Genomic DNA, 16,797 nt, shown 5'->3' on the forward strand with positions numbered 1-16,797 from the left:
GGGCATTCAAGAAACTGGGCCAAGATGGTAAAACAGAAAAGGTCCGGGTCAGCAGGGTATGAAGTGGGCAAACGGACCCACAAGAGCTCACTAACAGGTCTGAGTGCCGGACCACCAGGCCACACACAAATTGTGCACTTACTGCCACCTGCAGGGGTGTGGACCCTCCACAGGGGCAGGTGACAGATTTGCTTGCCAGGCACACCTGTGCTTGCCGACCTCTGACCCTCACACTGGCCAGCACTGCAGCTCCAGGGCACATGACGGACCGGCCGCTGTCACACACTCGGGTGCTGCAACTCCTGCCAGGAGACTGGGACGGGCGCCAGCTAGGCTCAGGTTCCTTCGAAATATGACATCAAACCAGAAAATCCTGCTGGCAACCGGCTGAGTGTGGTTTGAGACCCATCGAGAAGAGCCGTGCCGCCGTTTCACGCTTGGCAGGACGGCACGGTGGCGGCTCCTCCTGATGAATGTCACTCAGGCTCTCCTGCATTGTACAAAACAATGGGCACCGGGCCAGGAATGCAGTGCTGCCCCGTCTCAGGCCCCCATAAGCACAGAGCGATGGGCACCAAGGCTACATGGCACAGAGCATCAAGAAACTTTCAGCATGAAGGTCACTCTGCCCCCACATGGCAACCCTTCCTTCAACCAAAAGTGTCATCCTGTTGCTCTGCCATCCTGGACTAACCTCACTGGTGTCCATCTTCCACATGAGAGGTCACCTGTCTGTCAAGAATGCCATGAGTAAGGCTTGATAAGGACCTGAGACAGAGTCATATGGCAGAGGAACCCCTGAATTCCTGATGAGGAAGACTTCCTAAATGACCACCTTCCTCAACCGCCCTTTCATGTGTCCATCTCACACTACTGTCCTCCTGACTGCAGCCCACCTCTGGTAGTCGGACAGCCATTGGGCTTCTGGTAATGATGACATACTCATGTTCCTCCATTTTGGAGTGACCTTCTTGTGTGTCCACCTTACACATGAGAGGTCACCTGCCCATGCAGAATGAGTCTAGTGCAAGACCACCACCACCACCACCACCTGTCTGAGGTGACCCCTTCAAGTGTTCACTTTACATCACACAACTACTGCCCATCCATCTGCAATGAATCTGGTCAAAGACCCACAGATGATACAGGAGCTGCTGATCTCTTGACCATGAGCACATTCCAAATCCCCACGACCCTGAACTGACCTCTCATGTGTCCAACTCGTATGTCACACGTCACCTGTCTGCCTGGAATTAACCAATTAGTGGACCACTGACAGGCTCTGGTCCACCTCTATTGCCCTTCTTCACCTTCCATTAGCAGCCCAGAAGGATTCTGACCAAAAGGCGCTGATGAGAGAAATGCCACCAACTGAAGGAAGTTCCCAGAGACATGAAGGTTGACTGCGGAGACCACTTCTCACTCCACTGACACACAAGCACTCCTGGATGAGCGGAGCAGAAGGTCAGTAGACACCCACTGATGGTGGTGGTGGAGAATGCAATGGCCTTCCAGCTGTGACAATGAGCTTGTTCAGGCCACTGGACCTTCCACCCAAATAAGGTCACCTCCATTAATGGCAGATGCCACCTTGCCCATCTCACCTTATAGAGTGGTGCCTCTCTGAGCACCTGGGAGTAGAAGAGAGGGGCTGCCATCCTTTATCAATTCTGCCGGCTAAGGTGGAGTGGAAGAGCGAAGCAGCTGATCAAACTGGTCAGCTGTGGACCATCACAGACACCACTGAGCCTCTTGTGCCCATCACACCTCTGACACCAACAGCGGCGCTTCTTCAACACAGCTGAGCCTACATCTGCGGAACTTCAGACACACCAGCAAAAGGCCGTAATTACCGAGATTAAATTATTGAAGACGGAGGCAGGTGGGCTTTGTACTGCCAATGGGATGGCTCGCTAATTAAAGCCTCGAAGCGAGCGAGAAGTGTGGCGGCCACCAAAAGAGTCGAGCCCGCGAGATTAGAAGAACGAGGAAAAGTGCGACTCCGCCGCAGCCGCCGGGGCTTCACTGCGCAAACTCGAGTTTCCGCTGCTGCGTGCAGTACCACGAACGGCCAGGAGATGGCAGAAAAGCCCCCATCAAGTGGCTCTTGCCACTGAAGGCAATTTGGGGAAAGGGTGACCCTGTGTTAGGATATAGTGGGTTGGAAAATGACTGACTGACTGACTGACTGAAAATTCCATTCCATTTTCCAACCCGCTGAATCTGAACACAGGGTCACGGGAGTTTGCTGTAGCCAATCCCAGCCAGCACAGGGCGCAAGGCAGGAAACAAACCCCAGGCAGGGCGTCAGCCCACCGCAGGACACACACACACACCAAGCACACACTAGGGACAATTTAGAATCGCCAATCCCCTTAACCTGCATGTCTTTGGACTGTGGGAGGAAACCCACGCAGACATGGGGAGAACATGCAAACTCCACCGTGCTGGCCCTGACTAATAATGATGGCGATTTAATGCGTAATTATGATCATAATTAAAATGTCCAAAATATGTTGTTAGTATTATTAATAATCATAATAATTAAAAATTACAAATAAAAAATGCTAAAATTATTCAAAAATAATAATACTCATTAAATAATAATAATTAAAATGTCCAAAAAATATTAATTATTATGCGGGTGGGTATGACACATGGATGATTGTGGTGGTATGCAGTGTGAAAGGCACTATATAGTCTGGCATTAAATAAACTCTGTGAGGATCTGCAGCCTTTCAATGGACGAATCAGATGCAGAAAATGGAAGGATGGATGGATGGATGGATGGATGGATGGATGGATGGATGGATGGGTGCTCACGAGATCAGCTGCTGTGTTAAAGGCTTCCCAGTGAGGAGCTCAGCATAAAGTGACCACTTTTGGGTTTGTCCTCTAAAAATGGAGGATTAGTGCAGTTAGTTAGTGCTGAAGGGCGGCACAGTGGCGCAGTGCTTAGAGTCTTGGGTGGAGTCTGCATGTTCTCCCCATGTCCGAGTGGGTTTCCTCCCACAGTTTAAAAGACCTGCAGGTGAGGTGGACTGGCGATGCTAAATTGCCCCCCCCTGATTTGTGGGTGGGTGTCCTGCTTTGCGATTAGCAGGCTTGAAGAATGGATGGATGGTACTGTTGATCATGAAAGGCAGCAGATAATAAAGTCTGATCGTTGACGCAGATGTCAAGTTACTATGAAAAAGCCCTGCACGAGACACTGGACATGCAAAAACGTTGACTTTGGATCAGAAAGGCACTATATACGGTGACATAAAGTCTGATTGAATGTAAGGCTCCACTGCTCAAGTGTTCTGAGTGTCACCTCACCAGTGACAACAAGTGCCACAGTGATGCCCCCTACTGGCCAGGCTGTCTGCTTCTGGTCAAGCGATGTTATCTTCGCCCAAAATGTTTGCACCGGGCGATTTACCAAAATTAAAAAGGAGCTGATCACATGGGGAACCTCCATCAATGCTGAATGTGTCACGGGATAAACCGGCTGACAAAACGAGTTGCCCTTTCTGACAGCCGATTTGCTCTAAAGTGGAGCTGCCTCAATGGAGGTGATTGACACACTTTGTCAGGATGAGCGCTTTAATGAGTTCTCTCTGGGGTGGGGGGCTCTGTACGTCCCGTCTCCCTCTTGGCTCTTCAGATGCACATCAGTGGGTGGCTCATTCTGCTCCAGCTCTTCAGATGCCTGTACTGTAACTTTTTTTTTTTGTCTGATGATTTCATAAATTTGACCCCAACTTGTCAGGAAAGATGCATTTTTGTTGAAATGCCTCCAGTAGAGGGTGCTGTACAACGCTGGCCTTTCCAAACCTTCCACTTGGAAAACTCATCTGTTGTAAAGGAGAGAAACACTCAATGGGACTTTACGTTTAGTTTACATTCAGGGCAAGAAGGGCATTGCTCTAATCTCCCAGCACATGGCGCTGTTCTGCAGCAATAATAAGTGCAGTGAGAAGTAATAATTTAACATGTAGATATGTTTGCATCAAATTCAATGTAGTCGACATAATGAAATGTTTCCAGTTTTCCATGACATACACAATGCAGTTTCTTAAGTACAAATATGTATATTTTTTGGAGTGTGTGAAATTTACTTTGTGCCTGGTGCCACTTGCCTGTTTCCAGATTGCTTGGGCAGCACTTGGACACCTTGGTGTTCACTTTGTACCTCAGGTGTGAACCTTTCAGTCCCGTCTTGAAGATCTGACCCCTTTAAAGTGACCCATTGATTGAGTTTTCTGAGATGGCAACGTCATCTGTATTCATTTTTTACAACTCCATGAGCCAATCCAAGCCAGCATTCAGTTCAAGACCACCAACAGCCACATAAGCAGGCCAAGGGATTCAAGCAGAGGAGTGAGTCTTGTAGGTGCTGCCCTTTAAGTGCTTCACCATCTCTCTGTCTCTCCTTCACGCTTCTCTATACGGCTCCGCCCCTTTTGTCAGTATGTCTCCCTCTTGTTACCAGGCTCCACCCCATCTAACAGCTTCTCTCTCTCTCTCTCCCGCCCTCTCTCTTAGGCTCCACCCCTTGTTTCAGTATCCTCTCTCTCTCTCTCTCTTAGGCTCCACCCCTTGTTTCAATATCCTTTCTTTCTCTCTCTCTCTCTCTCTCTCTCTCTCTCTTAGGCTCCACCCCTTGTCTCAGTATCCTTTCTCTCTCTCTCTGTTAGGCTCCACCCCTTGTCTCAGTATCCTTTCTCTCTCTCTCTCTCTCTTAGGCTCCACCCCTTGTTTCAGTATCCTTTCTCTCTCTCTCTCTCTCTCTCTTAGGCTCCACCCCTTGTCTCAGTATCCTTTCTCTCTCTCTCTCTCTCTCTCTCTTAGGCTCCACCCCTTGTTTCAGTATCCTTTCTCTCTGTCTCTCTCTCTCTTAGGCTCCACCCCTTGTTTCAGTATCCTTTCTCTCTCTTCCTCCCTCTCTCTTAGGCTCCACCCCTTGTCTTAGTATCCTTTCTCTCTCTCTCCCTTTCTCTCTCTCTCTCTCTCTTAGGCTCCACCCCTTGCCTCAGTATCCTTTCTCTCTCTCTCTCTCTCGCTCTCTCTTAGGCTCCACCACTTGTCTCAGTATCCTTTCTCTCTCTCTCTCTCTCTCTCTCTCTCTCTCTCTCTTAGGCTCCACCCCTTGTTTCAGCATCCTTTCTCTCTCTCCCTCCCTCTCTCTTAGGCTCCACCCCTTGTTTCAGTATCCTTTCTCTCTCTCCCTCCCTCTCTCTTAGGCTCCACCTCTTGTCTCAGTATCCTTTCTCTCTCTCTCTCCCTTTCTCTCTCTCTCTCTCTCAGGCTCTGCCTCTTTTGACACCGTCTCTCTAACAGACTCCACCCCATCTGTCAGCATATCTCCCTCTCTCTTTCCCAGCCTCCACCACTTCTAACAGTGTCTGTCACCCTTTATCCTAAGCTCCACCCCTTTTGACAATGTCTGTCTCTTAGGCACCGACCTTTCTAATAGCCTCTCTCCCTCTCTCTCTCTCTCTCTCTCTCTCTCTCTTTCCCAGGCTCCACCACGTCTAATACCTGGCAGACATCATCGTGCATCACTCTGGGTTGTCTGGTTGGCCGTTGCTAAACAGGATGGTCCTTTTGTTAAACTGCCTGCATTAATGTTAGCAATGATGGGAAATTCAGGGCAGTGGCAGCTGGAAACATGGATTTGGACAACTCTGACATTGGATGCACATCTGTCTCTCTCTCTCTCTCTCTCTCTCTCTCTCTCTCTTTCTTAGCCTCCACCTCTTCTAACAGCTGCACTCTCATTTTGACTCTCAACCAGGCTCCACCCCTTTTCACAGTCTGTCTATCAGGCTCCACCCTTCTGACAGCATATCTCTATTTCCCAGACTCCACTTTTTCTAACAGTGTCCCTCTCTCTCAGGCTCCGCCCTTTCTATCAATTTCCCTCTCTCTTAACCAGACTCCACCCCTTCCTTTAGGGTCTTTCTCACTCTCTCTACCAGTCTCCACCCCTTTCAACCAAATTTCTCTTCCCCTGTTGGCTCAATGGCTCCACCCCTTCTATTAGCATCTCGCTCTTTCTCTCTCCCCCTCCCTCCCTCCCTCTGGCCATACTAAGCCCCACCCCTTTTAACAGTGTCTCTCTCTTAGGCTCCACCCCTCGCATCATCATCTCTTTTTCTTCCTCTCCCCCAGGCACCACCAGAACTTTCAAGCCAAGCCAATACCCCACTTGCTCATCAGCTCCCCCACCTGGTTGCCCCCTCCCCAGTCTAATTTCCATGCTACCAGGACTCCATTTGTGGTTGTTCAACTTCATCATGTGTCCATGCTAAGGGCACACTGTGAATGCAGGCTTGGCACGTGCCACCCCATTCACTGTCTTGGCACCTGCACCCCTTGACTTGGGTTCTCCTGATCAGCTCCACAGTGACCACCACAAGTGGTGACCACCAAGTCTTAAACACAAACACAGAAAGCTGACAGTCACGACTCACTTTTATTAAAACCAAACCAGTGCAGTTTAAATGACCACAGCAAGAAAAAGGGGGCGGGACAGTGAGCTTGCTGACCCTCATTAATATCCCAGCAGTCGGCTGACCGGCGGGTAGCGGGTGCGATGGGTCATGCACTTGTCCCGATCAATGAAGAGACTGTTCTTCTTGTTCCCAATCTCCTTCTCAAGGGCCATCCGAGTGTCCTCCATGCTGCTGAGGGATTGCTTGGCCTCCTCAAGTTTCTTCTGCAAGGACTCGATGGACTCTGTGATCTCGCCAACCTCGCTCACCAGCCTGAAGAAGAAGAAGATGAAGAAGAAGAAGCACAAGGCATTTGCCTCATGTTACTTACTTAGTCCAGTCGAGTGAAGTCAGCCGGACCCTCAAACCGTCATCCCATTGCAAGCTTGTAATGCACATTTGGTTCTAAAACGTGTCGGATTGTTGAAACAGCACCACCTACTGGTGGCTTCTGGTAGCCAATGCCTTAATCATTTAACAGCTAACCCAGTGCAAGGTGGCAGGCATCTGGAACCAGGCTCTAAAAATAGTGGACACAAGACAAGTACACATCCAGGATGGATGCCAATCTAGATATGGACACACTGGTCAGTTTAGACTGTGCAATCAAGCTGGCACTGTGGGCATAAATCAGCATGGACTGGGCATTGAGCTCAGAGGCCCAACATCTGTGAAGTGTCAACCAAATACCAACCCAAAAACTGGACAATAGTGCAGTGGTGCCAGTCAATGAGGAAACATGCAGAACGGTCACCTCCAGCACCATGGGGCTGCTCTCCACGTGCCAATCGTCAGACAAATTATGAAAATGACGGGAAGATCACAAAGCGCATTAAATGCTTTGATTTCATTGTCATGTTGGAAATGTGTCTGCCTTTGGATAGCGGGCAGTGATTATTATCACTTCTCATCCCACCAACAAAAAGTCTTCACACCAAGGTCAGCGGCAGACACAACACCATAGGAGCTCCCCCCAAGACCCCCAAGACCCCACTCAACTCACTAGCTACACAGCGTGGTCTGCTTCACCACAACACCCCATCTATCACTGTCTGGCCATAAATGGACCTTCACACCAATCCAGCTGGGCAGAAGTGACCCACCCTAAGTGCTTATGGAGCTGTAATGACCCCACAGCATCGTCTTCCTCTGTTATGAAGACTCCATCCCAGCCTTCACTGCCAACGTTATAGTGACCCCACTTCACTTATTGGTGTTGTGTTCTGGTGGCACCATCCCAGTGTTCCACTCTGTCACTGTGGATACACCCTGACTATTCCTATGTCACGGTGACCCCCACCCAAGTTCTTCATATGTTATGGTGACCCCTCTCCAACTTCTCTCTCACAATGATATGGTGACCCTGTCACAAGTCCTCACTGTGTTATGATGACTCCACCCAATCCCTCCCCCACTGTCCCAACAAATCACAATGGTGACCCTGCCCTGACTTCTTTACTATGTTATGGCGACCCTTAAACCTACCCAGTCCCTCCCCACCTGTCTCATGGTGACAAGTATGCTTTGGTGGCCACACCCCAATTTTCTATTGTGTGATGATAGCTCCACTCAATGCTTCCCCCTACCCGTCCCATGGTGACCCTGCCCCAACTACCGATAATGTGACACAGCCCTGACTTTTCGCGATGTTAGGGTGACCCTTAACCTACCCAATCACTCCCCACCTGTCTCATGGTGACTCTGCTCTCACTCATTAATATGCTTTGGTGACCACGCCCCAATTCTCCATGGATGGATGGATGGATGGATGGCCCCAATTCTCCATTACTTGATGATGACTCAACCTGATCCCTCCGCTCCTGTTTCACCTCCCTCCTCCTCCACCTCCTACCCAACATGGTGACCCTGCCCCAATTACCTACAATGTTATGGTGACCCTGCCCTGACTTCTCACGATGTTATGGTGACCCTTAACCCACCCAATCACTCCCCTTCTGTTCCATGGTGACTCTGACTATGTTGTTGAGACTCTGCTCTAACTCCTTAATATGCTTTGGTGACCATGCCCCAATTCTCCATTGCTTGATGATGACTCCACCCAATATGGTGACCCTGCCCCAACTACCCCCAATGTTATGGTGACCCTGCCCTTACTTCTCACGATGACCCTTAACCCACCCACTCCCTCCTCACCACTCTCATGGTGACTCTGCTCTAACTCATTAATATGCTTTGGTGACCATGCCCCAATTCTCCATGGATGGATGGATAGATGGATGGATGGATGGCCCCAATTCTCCATTACTTGATGATGACTCCACCTGATCCCTCCGCTCCTGTTTCACCTCCCTCCTCCTCCACCTCCCACCCAACATGGTGACCCTGCCCCAACTACCTACAATGTTATAGTGACCCTGCCCTGACTTCTCATGATGTTATGGTGACCCTTAACCCACCCAATCACTCCCCTTCTGTTCCATGGTGACTCTGACTATGTTGTTGAGACTCTGCTCTAACTCATTAATATGCTTTGGTGGCCACGCCCCAATTCTCCATTGTGTGATGATGACTCCACCCAATATGGTGACTCTGCCCCAACTTCTCCCACCTCCCTGGTCTCCACTTTGGCCATGTCGCCGAGTCCAGTTTGATGCGGGCCTCCCTCTGAGGTGCGGGTCCTGTGCTGGTTTCGGACTGAGCGTATAACGCCAGCCCCCCCCCCCACCCCCCCCCCCCCATTGTGTTCACCATAAGCCTGCTTTCCTCTCAGCCGGTGACCCCTCAGATGGAGGTCTCTTTGCGTACGATTGCCGACAGACAAACAGCCGCGACTCCTCTCCATCTCTCCCCTCCAGCTGCTCAGAATGTTCTCTGAAGGGCCATCAGTCACAGACGGCCCAGCCCCCTGCCCTGCCAGACAGGACTTCCCTTGAACCACAGCGGACACATCGGAGCCGTCATCTCGTACAAAATTCCTAAGTGACAGGTCAAAGGTGCCGCGCCAGACGGCTCTTCTCACCTGAACTGCACGGGGTCTCGGCAGAGCTCCATGTTAGGCCGGAATGACCGGCGGTACAGCCTCGTCTCGGCCACCTTCAGGGGAGCTTCTTTGTCCCGGATGGCCTGCTGCAGCTCCACAATGTTTTTCTCCTGCGCGCTTATCTGCTCCAGGATCTGCCAAAATAAAAGAGCCGATGGTAAAAACCCTCAGTGGTGGACAGAGGCTTTTCACTTCTGCTCCACCATGTTTGTCGAGTGTGCGGCAGTGGGAACTCCTCTATTCTGTGTGACTCTTGTGATCGGACCCTGCAGAGAGAGATTGGCGCAAAGGTGGACCACCGACCCTGGAGGCAGGGGACTTCCTTGTGAAGCCTTTCACAGTCAGCACAACACAAAAACACTGGTGGTGATGATCTGTATATAGCGCCTTTCAGGCAATATAACACACAACACCCAGTCCAACTGAGGGTTACCCAAGGAGCATCGGGTACAGGACAGGATCCCTGTACACTGGGTGGCTTTCCAGTTTAATTTTTTGCCAGTCTATCACAGGGTCCAAGTGGGCACAAACACACACTGCGTCAGTTTTCACAGGGAGAACATGCAAACTCCACACAAGCCAATGTCCAGGCACAGGATTGGAACCCAGGAGGTTGTGTGTGGTTTAGTGACCCATGAATGAGGGCCAGTCACCAACTACAAAGTGAAAGGGGCAACTTCCAGTCCTAGTCATGGAGGCGTTGGTCATCAAAGTGGGCAAGGAGCATTTAAAGGAAGAACATACAAATTCCACCCAATCTCCAGGCACAAGACTTGAACCCAGTAGGTGTAGTGACCCATGACCTGTGATCCAAGTGGTCATAATGATAGTGGTGGTGGTCATCATGGCGGGCAAGGAGCATTTATAGGGAGAACATGCAAATTCCACTCAATGCCCAGGCACAGGATTTGAACCCAGGAGTCTGCAGTTCAGTGACCAGACAATCAGGGACAGTCAATCAAACCTGGGGCAGTGGTCACTGGGAATATGGTGGTGGTCCATAAAATGCAGCCAACAGGAGCAATAAGCAATAGTGACGCTAAGGGGAAGAGGGTGGCACAGGAGCAGCTAGAGGCCAGTGGGCACCTGCCAAGAAGATGCCCAAGGAACTCTGGGGTCCCTTTTTTCTTTATCAGAGAGACGTAACTTTGAATGCTTTTATGACAGGTGGGGTAGATGACAAGGCAGAGACCACCCCATGATGCCCAGTTGGCATCCAGTTCCATCACTCTGCCTTCCGACTCCCCAGCCCCAGGCTGCTTGCCTGATTCAGGTGATGCTCCAGCCGGAATTTTGCATCGCTCATCTCCTCACAGCGCTTTGCGAATGCCTTGTCCACATCGGCACACTGGGCGCGTAGATCTTCGGCCGTGTCCTGGAGCACCTTGTCGATCAGGGCACGCAGGTTGGCAGAAACCATTTGCTCGTTCTCGCCCAGCTTTATGTTATCTTCGGTAAACTTGTTCCATGTCTCTGGAGTCGACAAGCTAGCAGAGGAAATGAAGAAATGAAACACACGGGAGAGTGAAGTGCATGATGGACACCCCAAAAAGGACGGCCACTTGAGTGTGACATGACATACAGCAGGAGGTGGCAGTGCTGACCGCGACCAGCTGGACATGCAAAACAGAGAGGGGCAGCTTTACAAGACACACTTCAATGGCCTGGTGCTCCCTGTGTCTGTCACAGTCAGCTGTGAACTTCACTTCAGGGCCACCACAGCCCTGAGCGACTGCATGGTGCTAAGACAAGTAGGGGGCACCACACAAACATGGGGCACCCAGTCACAGACTTTATATAAGACATGTACAGAGCTTGGGCACCGAAAGACCCCAAATCACCCAGGATCTCAAAAGGGGTGTATTGACCCCAGATACAGAAACATCTATTAATTATATAGTGTCTTTCAGGTCTATCTATCTATCTATCTATCTATCTATCTATCTATCTATCTATCTATCTATCTATCTATCTATCTATCTAATATAGCGCCTTTCATATCTATCTATCTATCTATCTATCTATCTATCTATCTATCTATCTATCTATCTATCTATCTATCTATCTATCTATCTAATATAGCACCTTTCATATCTATCTATCTATCTATCTATCTATCTATCTATCTATCTATCTATCATTATCTATCTATCTATCTATCTATCTAATATAGCGCCTTTCATCTTTCTATATCTATCTATCATATCTATCTATCTATCTATCTATCTATCTATCTATCTATCTATCTATCTATATCTATCTATCTACTATCTATCTATCTATCTAATATAGCACCTTTCATATCTATCTATTCTATCTATCTATCTATCTATCTATCTATCTATCTATCTATCTATCTAATATAGCGCCTTTCATATCTATCTATCTATCTATCATCTATCTATCTATCTATCTATCTATCTATCTATCTATCTATCTATCTATCTATCTATCTATCTATCTATCTAATATAGCACCTTTCATATCTATCTATCTATCTATCTATCTATCTATCTATCTATCTATCTATCTATCTATCTATCTATCTAATATAGCGCCTTTCACATCTATCTATCTAATATAGCACCTTTCATATCTATCTATCTATCTATCTATCTATCTATCTATCTATCTATCTATCTATCTATCTATCTAATATAGCACCTTTCATATCTATCTATCTATCTATCTATCTATCTATCTATCTATCTATCTATCTATCTATCTATCTATCTATCTATCTATCCTGGTGTGCCATCCTGGAATTGACACACACACTTATTCCATCTTTCTGTTATGGCATCCCAGTCGGGTAAGGAAAGTGCCTTCATACTGGGTGGGACGCCCACTCGTCCTCTGGGTCATCTACACCATCCGTTATGTATTGTCACTCATATCAATGTATCTATTACATAATGCCTTTCATATTGACCTATTTTTTAAATTTTAAGCACCTTTCCTATCTATCTGTTAATTATATATTGTTTTTCATTTCAATCTCTCTATCAGTTTCATATTACCTCTCATTTCAATTTAATATATTGTTTCTTTCACATTTATCTACTCATATAGCACCTTTTTCCCTTGACCTATATATCTATTATATAATGCCTTTAATATTTAGTTATGTCTCATATATCCATCCATTATCCAACCCAATATATCCTACTACAGGTTCACGGGGGTCTGCTGAAGCCAATCCCAGCCAACACAGGGTGCAAGGCAGGAAACAAACCCCGGGCAAGGCGCCAGCCCATCTCAGATGTCTCATATAGCGCCTTTCATATCTTTCTGTCTATGTTGCACCTGTCCTTTTCCTATTTCTATCTATCTATTATATAGTGCCTTTTCTTATCTATCTATCCATCCATCACTTATATAGTGCCTCTCATGTCTGTCTGTCAATTATGTAGTGACTTTCATATCAGTCAGACTGGCATTTTGGCCATGGCACTTGGTTCAGAGTTGGCATTGAGTCATGGTGGCCCAGTTAGACTTTGGGTTTGGGCACAAGGCCTGAGAGCCTCTTACCTGTCCTGGAACTTGACGCTGCTGGGGTGTCTCTGTGTTTCGGTGCACTTGCTGTTGTGTCGGCCGCACTTGTCGTCGATGCTGTATGCCTCGTATTTGTCAGACCAGTCCATCTCCAGAGTGCTCTTGATGGCTCTGTTGGATCTGAAAGCATAACATGACATGACATGAACTTCTCACACCTGCTTATTCCAGTTAGGGGTCAAGGGGGCCAAAGCCTGTTCTAGTAGCACTAACGCATGAACAGGATTGGGTGGCAGTTTATTTACAGGTGCCAGTTCTGCGGTTTGCGATGAAAACTGAAGCACCCACAGGAAATTCCGCACAAGAGGTCACAAGAATATACGACGGTGAGGACAACATCCAGGCAAGGAATTTGAAAACAGGACTCTGGGTCAATGAGGTAACACCACTAACGACTGAGGGGATATCCTAAAAAACGAAATTAACGAAGTCTGCGGCTTGCAGGTGGACGTTGGGGGTGAATCGGGGCTAAGAGAGGACCTCGGAGTTCATGTTGATCACGCCGCCGTTCTGACTGCACGTCTGACTGAGCGAAGTGAGCGGCTCAGGGCGCATGAGTCGGGACTCCGCGAAACGAGAACGAGCGGCCCACCAAGTGTCACATGAGTGTGTGCACACGCAGCACTACTGCTCTACGTGTGACCGACGCGAGTTCACGATAAAGGACATGACGTTGTCACCAACAGTACCTGACACTTCGTAACGGAAGGACGACCTGATAAAGCAGGATAAAGTGGCAGACCCGCTTTCTGATGGGTTTGAAAGGCGACGCTAAAAATATCAGCGAGATAAAAGTCAAGGCAGGTCACTCTAAATGAAAGACCCCGCAGATTACTGTGGGACATTAAGGTCGTGCTTCGGACCCAAGCCATTAAAATGAGAACCTTGGGAGTATCTTTAAGATTTTGGCTTGCCTGGCATCATTATGTGCTCTACTTCGGCTTTGCCCCCATTATTATTATTATTATTATTATTTAGTTGGGGTGGCACGGTGGCGCAGTGGGTAGTGCTGCTGCCTCGCAGTTAGGAGACCCGGGTTTGCTTCCCGGGTCCTCCCTGCATGAGGTTTGCATGTTCTCCCCGTGTCTGCGTGGGTTTCCTCCCACAGTCCAAAGACATGCAGGTTAGGTGGATTGGCGCTTCTAAATTGGCCCTAGTGTGTGCTTCGTGTGTTTGTGTGTGCCCTGCGGTGGGTTGGCAACCTGCCCGGGATTAGTTCATGCCTTGTGCCCTGTGTTGGCTGGGATTGGCTCCAGCAGACCCCCGTGACCCTGTGTTCGGATTCAGCGGGTTGGAAACTGGATGGATGGATTATTTAGTTGGAAAACCTTTCAGTTCGAGGTCAGGTGGTCATACCCACCAATCGTAACGTGTTACATGTTGATTAGCACATGTGAGGAGGAGGAGTTTTACTGGACTCTGTACACGGGACAATATGAAAAAAAACAAAAACATGCCCAGTGCCCCCTACTGTCAAGCCAACAAGAGTCTCGCTGCAGACCTCCGTAGCTCAGCGATTCAGGGGCTCCACTGAGCAGCCAATTGGATTGCACGTCTCTGTCAATTGGCTTACTCGCTAGTGAGTCAGGTGACCTCTCAATGGGGCGGAGCTCTGGAGGTCTGCAGCTCGACTCTATTAAAGGTCCACACTGCAGGATGCAGGATAGGTGGGATCCAGTGGGGTCGTTCAGACAGGGGCTTCCAGAGCTTTAGTCCCAGGTCTCAGGCATGAAGCTCTTGATCTTCAAGAGCCCCCACGCCTTTTTAATGCAGTACGCCTATAGCTCCCAATCTTCTATACGTTAGCCATTTTTTCCCTATTTAATGGCCACTAACAGTGTGAAAAGTCCAAGGGGGGGGGGCACCCTGGTTGTCAACAGCAAGAAATCTCCAAGGGGTCTTCAAGGAGCTGGGGATAAGCCCCCAATATATGTGGAAACTAGCAGTACACCTGGTGGGATCAGATGTGGGCGGGGCTGGATGTCGGAGTGTTACCATAATAAGGGAAATGGGATGGGGCGGGGCCAGTACTGCTGGGGACTGTGAGGAATAATAAAGAATATTCTAATGAGCAGCTGGAGGGCAGTGATGAGACACACACACACACACACACACACACACACACACCAAAGACAGATGAACCCAAATTGTGTGTCTGCAATTCAAACCAACAAGGGGAGACATCGCAGGCACTGAGCCTCGCACTCCTTCACACATCGACTCCCTAAGAAGAAGGCCGTTACTTTTCCACACTCACTCCTATTTATCTTCCACTTGGCGTTAGACTCCGCCCACTTTCCTGAAGGTTCTCTGAAGAGCGCTTGCCCCGCCTGCCTTTCTGACCTCTGTCAATCCACTTTGTAGCCCCACCTACCCCTCTGAGCAGCCTGAGCCCACCAGCCACTACAAAATCATTACAAATAAACTAAATAAATACACACACGCACGCACACACACACACACACACACACACACGTCCAGTGTCATGACTTCCTTATATGGAAACACACAGACGTCTAACCCCACCCACATATGACTCCGCCCCATTCTGTTTCCAGCAGTGAGGTCTACTTAAAAAGCTGGGGTGTGGGGAGGGGGTTAGAAGTATTATGGGGGGACAACAGCAAATTCAAACAAAAGGAGCTGCTTTCTGTTCCTGCTGTGTTCACAGAATGTGGGACAGTCACACGTCAAGGTGGGCTTCAGAGGGTAGACCTGCTTAGGTTACTGGCAGGTGTTCAGATGTGTCCTCATAAAGACCTTCAGGTGCTAAAAGTCTGACAGCTGTCCTCTGCACCGACCACTGACATGTGAACACAGAGTTGGGGACTGCCATCCATGTGGCTCTGCAGACCTCTGAGGTCAAGACAAGCCCTGCAAAGCCACATCTTTAAGGGCTACTGTCAGGCACAAAGGGGTCCAACCTGGCCAGGGATGTCACCCAGCCTGCACACGTCTCGTTACACAATGTCTGCATGTGGAGGGACAGATCAATAAACACGTGGAGGGGTCAATCAACAGCCAGTCACATAAATGAATGGATGGACAAACACAAGGACAGACTTGGGTGACTTCTCAGGCCCTGTAATGACTTGGTTCAATTTATTGTGTGCCCGTTTTCAGTGTGTCGTTCATCTCTACAGCCGGCGTGATGTCCTCCTCGACAGTCGAGCCGCTCACCTGACTTGACTGACTGCCTGGGCCAAAGTCCTCTTGAGGAGCTCCTGGACGCTGTGGATGAGGTCCAACTCCTGGAAAGTCAAAAACAAAGACCATCAGCAGAGCCAGAAGGACAACTCCATAAACCAGTGAGAGAACAGGCGAGGGGGGGCTCAATCCTCTGACCGTCCCAGGTTCAAATCCTGGGCTGACAAAACCAATGACAGAGGGCGACTAGCAAAAACCCCAGTGGGAGGCAAGGGACCCGGGGAGGGGCGGAGCGAGGAGAGAGGGGCGGGCAGAGCGAGCGAGCGAGCGATGAGCGAGCGAGCGAGCGAGCGAGCGAGCGAGCGATAGTAGCGAGCGAGCGAGCGAGGAGCGAGCGAGCGGAGCGGCCGGGCACGCTAGCTAGCTGCTGCGAGCGAGCTCTCGAGCGAGCGCGCGAGCGAGCGAGCGAGCGAGCGAGCGAGCAGGAGAGAGGGCGGGCACGCGAGCAGAGATGCCGTGGCACGAGCGAGCGAGCCAGTAGAGAGGGCCGGGCACGCGAGCGAGCGAGCGAGCGAGCGAGCGAGCGAGCGAGCGATCGAGCTAGCGAGGAGC

General features: G+C 49.4%; 1 protein-coding gene across 1 annotated transcript in view; it reads right to left on the reverse strand.

The window, feature by feature from the left end:
• Positions 1-6,444: 6,444 nt before the first annotated feature.
• tekt4 (tektin 4) overlaps positions 6,445-16,797 on the reverse strand; it is a 55,491-nt gene continuing 45,138 nt past the window's right edge. Inside the window, exons 2-6 of the mRNA XM_051933570.1 lie at positions 16,219-16,289; positions 13,015-13,158; positions 10,748-10,970; positions 9,463-9,617; positions 6,445-6,755 (exon numbers count right to left, since the gene is read on the reverse strand). Of these exons, the coding sequence (XP_051789530.1) occupies positions 6,542-6,755; positions 9,463-9,617; positions 10,748-10,970; positions 13,015-13,158; positions 16,219-16,289 (807 nt within the window). The 3' untranslated portion in view covers positions 6,445-6,541. The remainder of the gene's footprint in view (positions 6,756-9,462; positions 9,618-10,747; positions 10,971-13,014; positions 13,159-16,218; positions 16,290-16,797) is intronic.

Source organism: Erpetoichthys calabaricus, chromosome 11, assembly GCF_900747795.2.
Source record: "Erpetoichthys calabaricus chromosome 11, fErpCal1.3, whole genome shotgun sequence".
Taxonomy (NCBI): Eukaryota; Metazoa; Chordata; class Cladistia; order Polypteriformes; family Polypteridae; genus Erpetoichthys; species Erpetoichthys calabaricus.